Source organism: Larimichthys crocea, chromosome VI, assembly GCF_000972845.2.
Source record: "Larimichthys crocea isolate SSNF chromosome VI, L_crocea_2.0, whole genome shotgun sequence".
Classification (NCBI taxonomy): Eukaryota; Metazoa; Chordata; class Actinopteri; family Sciaenidae; genus Larimichthys; species Larimichthys crocea.
Window position 1 is genome coordinate 6,255,670 of NC_040016.1, and position 13,858 is coordinate 6,269,527.

At 41.7% G+C, this 13,858-nt stretch overlaps 2 protein-coding genes across 3 annotated transcripts; one reads left to right on the forward strand and one right to left on the reverse strand.

Annotated features, from left to right (window-relative positions):
- Positions 1-393: 393 nt before the first annotated feature.
- Positions 394-9,077, reverse strand: dhrs3b (dehydrogenase/reductase (SDR family) member 3b). Its single transcript, XM_010729524.3, has 6 exons — positions 8,226-9,077; positions 4,023-4,166; positions 3,613-3,732; positions 2,928-3,166; positions 1,491-1,616; positions 394-1,397 (listed from the first exon to the last, which is right to left on the reverse strand). Exons 1-6 carry the CDS (start codon positions 8,418-8,420, stop codon positions 1,313-1,315), a joined length of 909 nt encoding a protein of 302 aa, XP_010727826.1. The 5' UTR covers positions 8,421-9,077; the 3' UTR covers positions 394-1,312.
- A 1,877-nt stretch (positions 9,078-10,954) lies between these two features.
- aadacl4 (arylacetamide deacetylase-like 4) lies at positions 10,955-13,729 on the forward strand. Of its 2 annotated transcripts, XM_027279600.1 has the most exons (5): positions 10,955-11,042; positions 11,152-11,276; positions 11,716-11,941; positions 12,711-12,774; positions 12,874-13,729. In XM_027279600.1, the coding sequence occupies exons 2-5, from the start codon at positions 11,193-11,195 to the stop codon at positions 13,655-13,657; spliced, it is 1,158 nt and encodes a 385-aa protein (XP_027135401.1). In that variant the 5' UTR covers positions 10,955-11,042; positions 11,152-11,192; the 3' UTR covers positions 13,658-13,729. The 2 variants fall into 2 exon arrangements, with proteins under 2 accessions (XP_027135401.1, XP_010727827.3); XM_010729525.3 differs by lacking the exon at positions 10,955-11,042 and having other exon boundaries at positions 11,100-11,276.
- The last annotated feature ends 129 nt before the right edge of the window (positions 13,730-13,858 follow it).

Genomic DNA, 13,858 nt, shown 5'->3' on the forward strand with positions numbered 1-13,858 from the left:
CAATTCAGGCCTTAAGATGACAGCTGTCGTTTCAGGGTTCAATGAACACAATACAGTCCCTCTGCCGGTCTTTGTTCATCCAACGTGGTTTAGGCCATTTAGCATGTATGATAAGGTCATGACCAAACTTTAAATACGTTTAAGGAGAATTACACCATCCCCCTGCACCATTTTTCTGCCAGCAGAGAACAAACACATACACAACACACATTCCCCCCCAAGTGTGTGTTTTATGTTTTGACAACACTGTCTGTCACAGTCACTGATCTCATGCTTGAAATAAATCAAAGGTGTTATCACACTGCCATGGGAGTCAAAACCCAGACACAAAACAATGTGTACACCCCAAGTGTTCACTTTTTCTATTTTCATCATGCACAAAGAAACATGGTGTCATCTCTAAAATTCCATTTTATTATCTTGTTTTGATTCAAAGACACAGGAGGATACAAAAGAAGTGTAAAAACAGACTAAAACAAGTGTCACAAAAAACTCCCAGAATAACTACTGGTACAGACCTATGCATGGCTTCTATTCAAAATGAGAATGGCATTCAGGTCTCCATACTATACACATACATACATATGGGACCAGGGTGTATCCTGCAGTTTATCAATTAATTCTACCTGCAGAAACAACCACTTCGCATGTCCCCTAAGTGTCTGTCATCACACTATGGCAGGGCCTCCTCCACCTCCAGATGTCTTAGACCGCATTCAGACAGGATCTGGCACTGTGGCGAAAATGCAGGTTCTTCCATTCATCTGAGAGGGTGCAGTCCATTCCAAAGTCCATGCCACACTGTGGCTGCAAATCAGATGATCAGACCGGTCAAACCCTCAACAGTCAGCCTGAAACGTCACTGAAGCTGAGGCTATCCAGGTGGATTCATGGACTACTTTGTTTATTTCAAGTACCAGCTTCTAAATCTGTGTCTGGCTCGCAATTTATGCTACAAAATAGTGACATGAAGAAGTTTAATTTGTTTTGTGTCCAGTGGTTTGAGAGAGAGAGAGGGAGAGAGAGCGCTTTGGTTGAGAGACATAGACAGTTAATAGGAGTGAGCGAGCGCCAGTCTCGATAAAAGCCAGTTAATCAAAATAAAAAGTTATTTCCCGTTTCACAGTGGTTACATTCATCACAAATAGACACACATCCAGCAGCTCCCCTTTTATCTCCACACACTGCCTCGCAACCCTGCGGAGATTTGCCGCAGTGCCTGATCCTGTCTGAATGCAGCCTCAAGGTCCATATTCCCTTCATTACACCACAGAGCTGTTGAGGTGGCTCCCTTGTTGTGTGCGATCCAAGTTCATATCCTCCCTTTGAACGTGTTCATGCAGGTATAACTCCCAGAAAACTTGTGGATTTCTTCAAGTGCGACTTGTGGCATGAAGCTAGAAAGTGCATTAAAAAATAGTTTTAAGTAATGAACAGTTATGGTGATGAAAAACAATAAATAATTATAATAGTTTTTTTTTTCCTTTTACCTTTTTAGAATGACAAGGGCATGCATAGTCCAGGGCAGGTAGAGGAAGGCTTTTTCAGCTCTGACTGCATCCACAGTTCTCTGGGCAACTACCTCAGGTTTAAGAGGTGGAAAGAGTTGTGGAAACCTACAGAGGAAAAGATAAAAGAGAGATGAAATGAGTTGAAAGGATATTCATTATGAAAAAAGAAAAAAGAATGCATTAAGGCGTATCCATTGTTCATGACAAGCCGGAATTACAATGCAAACAAAACTAGCTTTAGCTAGGTTTTTAAATTGTTGGTGTAAGTTGCCAAACTGTACATTAAATGTTTCTGACATTTCCAAAAAGTTATTACAACAATGTGAAAAATGTTGTGTGTATTCATGCACCTGTACAAGAACATTCAGTGTATGAAAAACAAAGGTTTGAAGGCAGCCACAAGGGGGCACATAGAAAATAATAAATTTAATTTTAATTTTTTTTGGCCAAGCTTTTCTTGGATAGAGCCAGCTGAAAACAGGAATGTGGGGCGAAAGAGAAATAGGGGAATGACATGCAGCAAAGGGCCACAGGTCGGAATCGAAACCTTGGCTACTGTGGCAAGGCTTTTCAACATGGGGCAGATGCTCTACCAACTGAGCTAAACAACACCCCCCAAAATAATGAATTTCTTAATGAGAAAGGTGATCGAGGTGACTAAGGTGCTACTGTTTCTGACCAGTGCCTTAAATTTTTATTTTAAGGGCGAGTCTCCAGTCATAACAAAACTGTGGGGGAACATCTGCAGAAAGTCGGAGGGTTGCGCAAAGCCATAAACTCACACTTCAGAAGTTCCAAGCACTGTGACTGTCTTTTATTAAGATTTTCTAGGGAGTAGCTCATTACAGACGAAAAGTCAGCGGATCACCAAAGTCCATAGGATACACTGTCTGGGAACCAGGACTGTCTGTGTAAAATTATGTACCAATCCATCTAGTGGGTGACAAGCTATTTGACTGCAAAGTGAAAGCTTTGACCTACTGGTGGTGCCAGATGGATGAGTCAGAGGATCACCAACCTTGTTAGAATTTATCCTCTAGGGACCTTGAATATCTACTGCAGTTCACAGCAATCCATCACATATAAAGAAAAGAAACTTTACTCTGAACTACAAATGTCAACCTCACAGTGGTGTGATACAGCTTGTGTCAGTTTGATTCATCCTGTAGAGAACTTGACCAAAATGGTGACTGGCTAGATTAGATTAGATTTAACTTTATTACCATTGAACAAAGTAACAAGTACTTAGACAATGAAATGCAGTTAAGTATCTAACCTGAAGTGTAGTAAAGTGCAGAGTATGTACATATCAACAGGATATATGAAAAGCCTAAAAAGCAGCACTGCCTTCTCTAATACCACACTGCAAGCAGACCTTAAAATACAAAAGACATGATTCATAGAATCTTTAAATACCTGACTCTCAAGCCCTGGAACATCTCTGTATTGGTGTGGAAAGGAAGTACAGTGGTGCAGCCAACGCCAGGACAGTCCAGCAGACCCAGCGTCAGACTCTCCATGAAGGCCAGCGATGCAGCCTTGGAGGTACAGTAGTCTATGGCCCCAGGTATGGCAGACTGGGACAGGATGGAGTTTATGCATACTACATGACCATGCTGCAGCTCCAGCATTCGAGGCAGAAAGGCCTTTGTGGTCTGGGATGAGGAAAAAAAAGAAGGCATGAGAATAAAGACAGGGTGGAAGGAAGTGTGGAAATAAAAGGTGAAATATATTCAGTAGAGTAAAAAGAAGAATAGACAAGAGAAACAGGCCCACAGTGTAACCGCAGATTAAATTTCAATTTCCATTTAGTTGATAATTGCATTTCTGTCTGCATATGACATAGTCTTTTGATCTCTATTCAAAATAAAAATGCCATGAGTTTCAAAACCCCTCTGAAGTTTCAGGGGCTGAGAGGCGATTTGGAAATACCCTACTTAGACTGCCATAATAGCAGTCATGACTGACAAGTCTCGGGGTGCCTACTGTAAATACTGCCATGCTATAATCAAAATATGAAAACGATAAGCATAATCTGCAAGGAGGAATTCCCCTATTCCTACATGCACACTGCCTCTGATTTAATATCTGCGAGTCTTACCCAGAACTGTCCCATGGCGTTGACGTGTTGGGATTTCAGAAGGGAGTCGTCATCGCTGTCCATCAGACTTTTGCCATGGACTACAGCAGCGTTGTTCACTAATATTGTAACATCTCCAACCTGAGATTGATAAACACAACGATAAGAGAAAAAAGAAGAATGTCAAAGACCTTCTGTGTTTTCTGTCTGCCTTCAAGAGATGATACAGTTGTGCTGCACCAGGTCTGTCAGCAATATTCCCCGCTCTTATTCAGATATTTCAGATGAAGTGTAATCTATACACCAGATGGGAAAGAGCAACTCAGAGCCAATATACATATGTAGGAGACAGGCATCACAAAGAAATATTTTATGAAGTGTGTCACTGTGTGCAAATTGTAATTCTTTTTGCCGATATTAAGCTGGTGTACCTTTTCTCTAACCACCATGGCTTGCTTGTAAACTTCTTCCCGATTGGCCACATCACACAGGAAGTAATGGCACTCTGTTCCAGAGAGAGAGATCTCTTCAGCTGTTTCTTTGAGGCATTTCTCTGTTCGGCCCCACAAGATCACCTGGCAAAAAAAAGATGTGTAAAGGTTAGACACAAATACATACATGTTCTGTATTGAAACTGTGAAGAAGGTTAGCAAATCAAGTGAACTGTTATACTGTTTCTAAATAGAAAATCACAGTCAATCAACACAACACTACACATGTTTTGCGCAATTTTTCTGGCAATGAGATCTGGTGTAACTGTGGAGAGCTGTAATGTTCTTTTCATTCAGAGAACAGAGATTCCATTTTCACTCCAACAAATAGTTTTCGAGCAAGATTAAAGGCTTGGGGGTTGCTGTGTGAATGAACTGTCTCTTCATCCACCCGGAGACTAAATGAAGGCCGGTCATTTGAGCAGGGAACATGGGGTTGGATGGAGGTGGGGTACTACTGATTGGGCAATTAGATCTGTCAGTCTTTGGGGTCAGGGAAAGGTAATGAAATCAGGGGGTGAGCCCTCCTCATCTCTCAAACACAAATTCTCAAAGAGATTACACGGCCTGTTGGGCAGATGAGCCCCGTCATTTCTGGTCAGGGAGTCTGAAAACAGTGCGTGTGTGAAGTGCTGAGGACGCCAGTGTGGGATTTGGCTGGTCGCCCATGACCAAGGTTAATATTTGAGCAAAAAGTCTACTGGAAAGTGATCTTGTGTATGCGAGAGACAGAAAGACTGTGTGCATACACACACACACACACACACAAAAACTTGTGTCTCTTGCCACTTGCGAGGCTAGATGATCACACATTGACTTTAGCTCGTATTGAACCTGTCATCTTGTAGTAACAGGACACTTTCAGACGATGCCAATTTTAAAAAATTTATTCAGCATTTATCTAGAGCCAAACATCACATGCTGGCAATGACAGCATGTTAATTTGCACAGCCAACCCTTAAAAATTACCGTGTTTCTGTTGCTTTAATGCAGTACTCATGTGTCAATATCTGTCTGGTGGTGTCAGAAGTAAACAAAACACTGCAAAACTTGAGGCACATCAAAGATTAGTCTGGAATGTGGTCTTATTTCTTTATCAGATCCGAAGCAATAAGGCTTGGGGCTCCCTCTGTGAATGGCCCTTGTTTGAGTTGCTTTTGATTGGGTTTTTTGTTTGCTTCATTTGCAAGCCCATTTGAGTAATCACTGAAGGCAGACAGGTCTTGATAAATAACTGAAAGCTTTTAATAGGATTTGAGCCTTACAAACAAAGCTGACAGATCTCATTAAAAGTCAGCACTCAAACTGTGCTCTCCCGTTAAAATGTTATTTAATTCATTAGGTTTATCAGCCGTCACAACACACAGGACCCTCAGAACAAACAAGCATTGGCCAAATTGCTATCTGGACAGAAACAGTAAGAAAACAGTGTAATTTACCTTGCACAAGGCGCCTTCACTATCAGTGATAAACCAGAGACTGTTCTAACCAGGCATGCCTAACAAGACTTAACATCAACACATGCCGTAAGTAAAGCTCTGATCAACAAATTAATGTTGCAAAGCTTGACACAAGACCTTGAAAGAGAGTGCAGATGCCACTCAATACTGGCTGTGGTGTACCGTGTCCATGTCCCCAGTAGCTCCAGCTGAATTACAGTGATACTCTATCTCTCAGGTCTGAATGTATGGGTGGGTATGAACCCTCCTTTTCACACCCATTGTATGGGCCAGCAGAGAGGCGGCACACAGAGGGGGCAGCAGGAGTTCAGGAGGCAGTCGCCTGCCGCTGTCTAATTACTGCGGAGACAGCAAGGTCAGTTGCAGGGCAATACCCAGCTGGGAGCAGTGTGCTTCCCGCCTCCAACACAACACACACACACACACACACACACACACACACACACACACACACACACACATAAACCTGTTGTCAGTGCATCAGTTTGGTTCATCTTTCTTGCAGTGATCCCTTTTTGCACTGTTAACAACCACATAAAAAAATCTGCAAACAAGGTTGAGTTGTTGTCATAAATAATACTCTGAAAAGGAGCTTTGAAGAAATATGCTGTTTTAAGGTGTCATCTATTTACTGGGGTTGTTCTGAAAGACCGTGTGCAGTGCTCTGAACTTGGATGTCGTTCTTGAAAGTACTTTGGTCTGGTTTATTGTTTCAGAGCTTCGTTCTGCAACGGTTCTCCCCTAACAGCACACAAGAAGACCTGGCTCCCCTCCTGAGTCCTCGGCTCTCCATCTTGCTGGATTCTTTCATCAGCACTGTAGTTAGTCTTTCCTCACACTGTGAAAACACCAGAGCCGAGGAGGGGGGAAAGAAAATTCCTGCTGCAAATCATAAAGGCTCTCAAAGTGGGGTGAGTGCGAGTTCGTAGAGGTTAGCTCTATTCATAATTACCGTCCTATTTCCTTTTAGCATCTCTTTAGGCAAGGAGTAATTGTCATACACATTACCACAGGTGTTGTTTTCAAAGCCTTCACACCTTGATAATACCCAACAATGGGGTGCTGAAAAGCATGGTGACATCCTTTGTTGTGCAGCTGCAAAGTAAAGCTTTTAAAACCCACTGGGTTTTTTCTTGCTCGTTCCCCCAGGAGATGGCATTGAAAGACAGAGAGAAGCAGTTAGTGTTTCATTGAGCTTTTAGCAATGTTTTCAAGCTACTAAAATTGCGCCTTAAGAGAGCACCCGAGATGAGCCTGTGTCACACATGTACAGATAATTACAACCCACAGCTTTCAGCTGAGCTGCTCACTGCTTTCTACCGGGAAATTATCATCATTTTCCTCCCTGTGTAATGATGACTCCCATCTGAGGTGATCAAAAATAGAGCTGCTTTGTATTAACACATTACTGCTAAAGGGACACCAGCGGCTCATCAGGCACTCAGCTGTGTAATGTTCACTAACTGGATTGGTAGACAAAGTGTAGTTGGAAATGAGGAACAGAGCCTGACCTGCAGTGATGAGGAGCTGTCTATGTAGCTATTGGAGCATTTCAGGCCCAAGTGATTGCTCCCTGTTACGATGTTGAGGGATGGTGAGGGTGGGGGTGGGGACAGATGGGAGTCTGCATGGTTTTGATTGGCAAGGTGAGTCTCTAAAATTGGCAGGTCTGGATGAGTTACTTTAAAATTGACTCTAGAGAGAATACTGATTTGCAATTTTCAAAGTTTGCAAACATAACTTCCGATGGATAGGTCCAACTCTGTGTTGTAATCTGGTAACTTTTGGACCCTCTTGACTTTATAATCTACAGAGCAGCATGTTACACTTGTTACCATACCAAGATAATATAATCTGTTCCTCCATGACTGTTTTCGTTGGGTTCGTTTAGTTTTGCATACTTTCTCTCATAAAAGGCTTCTCATGTCATTGTGCTATGCTTGAAAACAAAACCTAATCTGGCTTTTATTAAAAGCATTATGGCATTATTGTAATATGCTGGCAGAAATTACAACAGGACTACTCAGAAAATGGCAAAAAACTATAATAGGGTAATGGCAGGGCAGTTATTATACAAAGGGATTGAAGCAGTGTCACTAAGGATTGGTGTAGCCCCACTACCACCACTACCTCTCCTCCCACTCCAAAATACACACAGACACCCTCCACACACACACACGTGTACATTCAGGCACACAGAGTCAATGCCTCTATCACGGCCTCAATCTTTAAATAATACACTTTGTGGACATGTCATTCATACTAGAATCACCCAGGACCTTAGCAGAATGAATGTCAGTCCAATACAACACTTATGCACATGAATCAGCCATAAATGCTGGCCAGACCTGCCCTCTGGTTGACCCAAGCTGTTGTGCAATACTTGAACTAAAATTGAGGGCAATGTCTCCAGTCTCAGTGGACCAACTAGGCTACAGAGGTTATGATCCCTGCTTCCACAGAACAGTGGAACAACAATACACTTGGGGCAGGCTGGACAGAACTGACCGGGCTACCGGGAGGAGGGGAGGTGTGTGTGTGTGTGTGTGTGTGTGTGTGTGTGCACTACTACTGCTGGTATTGACAAACTAAACCTGTCGTGTCAAAAACAAACTGCTTGCAAAATAACATTTGGAAGGAGCAATGTGGGTGCAACAAGTTGCCTGTAGTTAAATGACATTACCTTTCTGGCACCCTGCTTGGCAAACTCTTTGGCCAGGTGACGCCCGATGCCTCGTCCCCCACCGGTGATCAATATGACCTCCTTGGTCAGATCCTTCCTTCTGCTTGGCAACAGCGAAAACAAACTTGCTCTGACTATATAATAGAGCATTTGAACCGGGAAAAGAAACATACGACAGGCGCTCTTCAACTCCATCTCGGAAAGTGCTCACGGGCAGCCCGACAAGTAGAATGTTTACGCTGCAACTTTACAAGCACAACTGATATCCTCCAACAGTGCAGGAACAGCGACTTGTGAGCTCCTGCAAGTTTACAAACCGCATGCAAACAATCTGATCTGCAGCCTCAGAAAGTGCTGCATGAGTAATCCACTGGCGAAAAAATATTTAAAAAGCAGAAGTGTGTGACTTCATGGAGCTCTGACATGTTAGTCGTCATGCATCACGCTCTCGAAATGAAATGTGTGAGTGATCAGTCATTACGCCTGTCAACCACTGCTAGAGACGCAGAGTCGTGAAACACAAGTCCAGGCGACGCTCCGTGGTGTGCGCTACTGAAACCGCTGGGCTTTGGTGTTGTGTTCCTGTCCTGTCCTGCTCTGCCTTATATATTACCGCCTCTGCCCTGGCTTCGGTACTTCCACTACTGGAAGGACCTGGATGAGCCTAGAGGAGAGGTTTGTAAGGGCATTAATCCTGATTGACATGTTAAGTGGGGATGAATATTTTGCTCCAGTGCCCGTCTGCCCCTGAGTGGTTGCGTACTTGCCTCTTCCCCACCCCCTTTTCATATGCCTACAGCAGCGATTCTCAATCTGTGGACCGGGGCCCCCCAGTGGTCGTCCTACTGCGTCCCAGGTGGGTGCCAAGTCTTGTTTGGGGGAAGTTAAACTTTATTGTAGCCTGACCCGAACTTAACCTCGTTGCATAGCAACAATGATGTTGCAATCACTGGTTTCCCTGACAGTTATAAGTCAGTGCAAAATCAACAACCAAACTACTGTTATATAAGTGTATATGAGAGAGAGAGAGATGGGGGTATTTGGTCAAGGGCTTCATAAAAATGACTGAGAGCCCTGGTCAGCTGATCTTTAGTCCAGACCCTCTATTAATTAAATTTAACAAACAAGCAATCAAACAAAGAAACATTTAATCGCTAAACAAATACAAGTGAGAAATCTGACAGTTGTGACCACAATGCTAATCACCCAAATAAGTACCGGTGGAAGAAGTAATCAGATTCTATACTTAAGTAAAAGTACCGATACCACACGGTGAAAATACTCACTATTCAAAATCTTTTAGTAGAAGTAAGTATTATTAGCAAAATGTTAAAGTAAAAGTACTCATTCTGCAGAAAAATGGTCTCCTTTACTTTAGATACTGATTTGTAGTTTACTCTACAGCAGTGCATGATCTTCTATAAGATCATCTCATGGTTGTAGTGTCACAGTCCTCTGCTGTAACTTTAATCCACATCCAGAGGGGTGTAAAAGGTGGAAGGGTATGACAAATTGTAGTGGTGGAGTAGAAGCGTAAAGCTGCATGAAAATAAAATACTCAAGTCAGGTACAAGTACCTTGAATTTGTACTTTATACACTACTTGAGTACTTATTTACATTCCACCACTGTAAATAAGAGATAGATAGATAGATAGATAGATAGATAGATAGATAGATAGATAGATAGATAGATAGATAGATAGATAGATAGATAGATAGAATCCAGAATTTGTTGTGGTACAGTATTCTTGAAGCAGACTATCTTTTTGTGCAGTTTGTGCAATTTGGGAAATAGGTCAGCCCAGTCTCAGAAGCTCGGCAGGGTGACAAACAGAAAACGGCATGAATACCTCCTAAACAAATCCCATGAATTCATGGGCCTCAGACAAAATTCCAGTCTGTGATTTTTGGCCCTGGCACTGTGATTTTTACTGGGTATCGCTGAATGCAGGGCTTTTTCAGCAACTGGGATGGGTTTAAAGAGCAGCCTCACAATGGTTGCTTTGTGCGGGGCTCAGCTACTTATGGAAGGCAGAGAGGCTCTCGGGGCTGCTAAAAACTTAATGACAACATGACTCCAGATGCTGTCTATATTTTGGAAATTTCTATGATGTACAAAATGTGAACCCAAAGTCAAGATGCACTGGAAACTTGTATCAACGTATTGTCATCTGAAAGAAAATTGAATTTAGGTGAGCAGATTTGCAAAAACATGAAAAAGGACTAAAGATATACATTACAATGAGCGACAAATGGGTTCTGGCTGCACACAGAAAGCTAACATGTAAATAGTATGTATTTCAGTAGGTACTGTTTATTTATACTCATGCTATCACTGCCATCTACAGATCAGCAGTGAAAGTTCAGATAAGGGTAGTCTCTGAACATTTTCTTCCCTTAGACACCAGACAAAGAAAATGCCAGTCTGTGCTGAGTGTAGCTGTAATCAGAAGAGCTTTCCTTAATAGCAGGGATGTTAAAGAAAGCAGAAAAAAGCCCTTAAGATATCAGTTAAAATATTGCTAGGGATTGGAAGGCAACATAATGGGTATATTGGAAATGTAAGAGTATTCAAAGAAAATCTTTTAACAGATCTTGTGCAATATTCCATAGTGGAACAGCTTGGTTTCTTTGGAAACATATTTTTACTTTGACTACAAAGCCATAAAAAAATGTTGAGGAATATAAATATATTTATAAATAAATATATTTATTTTCTCCTGGGCAACAGGCAGTCAAACATGTCATTAACTGAAACCAAGGTCAGACTGCATTGCATTGTGGATGTGGGAGGGGTGACAAAAGGCTGAAAGCAGGTAGATAAAACATTTACTCCTAATGACTTACCTTTAGCAGAGTAGACCGGCAACACCATGGACATCGGCTCGGCAATTTTAATAATTGGCTTTGCTGCTCTCTTTGCAGCCTTCCTCCTTCTGGTAATTGGACTTGTGTACTCTGAGCTGATGAATTCAGACATTCCTCGTGGGGTTGCAAATAGTGGGAAACTGCACATGGTTCATGGCTTGTTTGTTGGCATAGCAATTGTGGTGAGTATCTACAGCACCTATGCAATCAATCATGTTTTTGATTTTATGTTTCCCGCATGTTAATGTATCTGTTATAATTAACCTTTTTTTTATTATTAAATTTATGTATTCCTTAGTGTAAAGGGAAATGCCTCTGCTCACGTAAGATAACAAAGGGAAAAAAAACTCTACTCTTTTAAGCCCTTTTCAGAGATGGCTGTCCTTTCTTTGTCCTCCAGCAACTGATAAAGCCTAGATCAGAGACATTTTAGATAAGAAATCAAGTCTAACAAAGGCGCAAAAAAGGCAAGGTCATGTGTTCTCCTTCTTTGATGTTGTCATAGTAAATATAGTTTCTCAGTGTGAATAACTCTCACTTTGACTTTGCCCATCAAGAACACTTTTTTTTTTGTTGTTTTTAACATTGACTCCCACATGTCTGTGGTTCTTTTCCTACAAGGGCCGGATCCTACATCGTCTGGGCATTTGTCATCAGGTCAGCTTCATCCGATGGTTTGTGGCCCATTTTCTGACTCGCTTAAGTCCAGTTCCCGTAGGTCTGCGAGTGAAGGACTTAGAATTTTCTGAGGTGCCAGTGCGAGTCTACGAACCTACCACTGTGTGTGATGGCTTGAGAAGAGGACTTGTGTATTTCCATGGAGGAGGATGGGTGTTGGGCAGTATAGGTATACAAGTTTTACTTAATTAATAGTAGGAATGCTGTATGCTGTAAAATATACTCAGTTACAAGTAAAAATATATCCACAACTACAATAATTATTTATTTGAGTATCTAAATATGAGATATATGCAAATACATAATTAGGTATGTCAAAACAGAATTTTAATATCATCAAACATGAATGACTTTGTTCATTCATTTGTTGTCTATGGTTAGGTAATTTATTACAGGATCTATTAATTCATTCGTGGGTAATTGCAAGTTTCTCTGCTGTGTTTGAATTTCGGTGGTGGACAGATTTGTGCTTTATTTTACACTTGGCTTAATGATGTTACAGTTTCTACCACAGATGTTTGTGCTTTATTTCTTTCATATTCATTTAGTGTATTTAGTGTATTTTAGTGTCATTTTAAATACTGTTAACAATTCATCATATTTTTGAGATTTTCCTCATATTATTGAATGTTAAGTAGCTGAAAAATAACCTAGCAATGAGAAATCTAATATTTTCCTCTGAGACCTAGTAGAGTCGAAAACATAAATACTTAAATGAACTACAAAATTGTACCCAAATGTAGTACTTTCCATCTCTGGATTTAAGTTAATGTTCATTGAATCTAACTGATTTCTTAAATGATATGTTTCACAAAAGAAGATGAGTATAGATAGAGAGAGAAACAAAAATCATCATGTTTTGTCAGTTCTTGGTAGCCTCTTATAAAAGAAGAGACCACATCTTTGGCTAACTGTGATGTCCTGCTAATCCTGAACAGATTCTGTTGATGAAGTCTGTCGGCACATTGCCAAGGAGTCGGACACCACTGTGGTTTCTGTTGGGTACTTAAACTTTTTCCACAATGCACAAAAATATCCAAGACTTATTCTGTCTACCAAAGAGCCAAAATTCAACATATTGTCCCTCTGGTTCCCTCTTAGGTACCGATTAGCCCCTGAGCACAGGTACCCTGCTCAGCTGGACGATTGTGAGACAGCGACATGTCACTTCCTGTCTGTGGCAGAGGCAGAGTTCAGTGTGGATCCTCACCGAGTGGCAGTCGGAGGAGACAGCACTGGGGCTAACCTGGCAGCAGCATTATGCCAAAGGCTGGCGAAGAGAGAGGATGGACATCTGCCGTCCCCCTGTGCTCAGGTCCTCGTCTACCCAGCCCTGCAGATGGCAGATTTCAACCTGCCCTCATACCAGCAAAATCATGCTGTGCCCATATTGTTTCGTGGCCGGATGGCGTTCTACTTCCTACAGTACCTCAATGGGGACATGTCTGTGTGCCAAGAAGTGTTGGAAGGCATCCATGTCCCAACTGAGCTTAGGCCACGCTACAAGGAGTGGCTCTCCGTTTCCAACCTACCTCCTGAGTGCCTTGCACGGGGTATCTCTGAGCACCCTACCCCAGAATATAATGGTGAGGTGTATCACACTATTAAAGCTGGTTTAGAACCTGAGGTCTCACCTTTACTGGCAGAGGATGATGTCATCCAGAAAACCCCACCCACATTCATTCTAACCTGTGAATATGACGTCCTGAGGGATGATGGGATTCTTTACAGAAAACGGCTGCTGGACTTGAAAAAGGATGTCACCTGGCAACATGTTATAGATGGTTTTCATGGCATGGTTAACTTTTTTAATCAGGGGTGGCTCACCTTTCCCTCTGCAGCTCGAGTTGTGGGTAGTGTATGTGACTATATGAAAACACTGTAAAGATCATAAATATGATCATGCAATGTACTCTATTCTACTTTCCATATTGTTTTACATTTTAATAAACAAAACTGGCCTCCAGTGGTAGAGTTTACTTCTTCATTAAAAATCGAGGGCAAAATAGTATCCTACACAAATCTATAAAAAAAAAAAAAAAATCCTGTTTAATTCCAAAAGTGAAAAGTAGTCCAAGGACACAAA

Coding starts and splice junctions, on each gene's coding strand:
- dhrs3b (XM_010729524.3), bottom strand. CDS start 8,420: ATGGAGTTGAAGAGCGCCTGTCGTATGTTTCTTTTCCCGGTTCAAATG. Junction 4,167..8,225: donor CCAAGCAGGGTGCCAGAAAG/GTAATGTCATTT, acceptor TTTTTTTGCCAG/GTGATCTTGTGGGGCCGAAC. Junction 3,733..4,022: donor CCATGGTGGTTAGAGAAAAG/GTACACCAGCTT, acceptor TATCAATCTCAG/GTTGGAGATGTTACAATATT.
- aadacl4 (XM_010729525.3), top strand. CDS start 11,100: ATGGACATCGGCTCGGCAATTTTAATAATTGGCTTTGCTGCTCTCTTT. Junction 11,277..11,715: donor TTGTTGGCATAGCAATTGTG/GTGAGTATCTAC, acceptor TTTTCCTACAAG/GGCCGGATCCTACATCGTCT. Junction 11,942..12,710: donor ATGGGTGTTGGGCAGTATAG/GTATACAAGTTT, acceptor AATCCTGAACAG/ATTCTGTTGATGAAGTCTGT.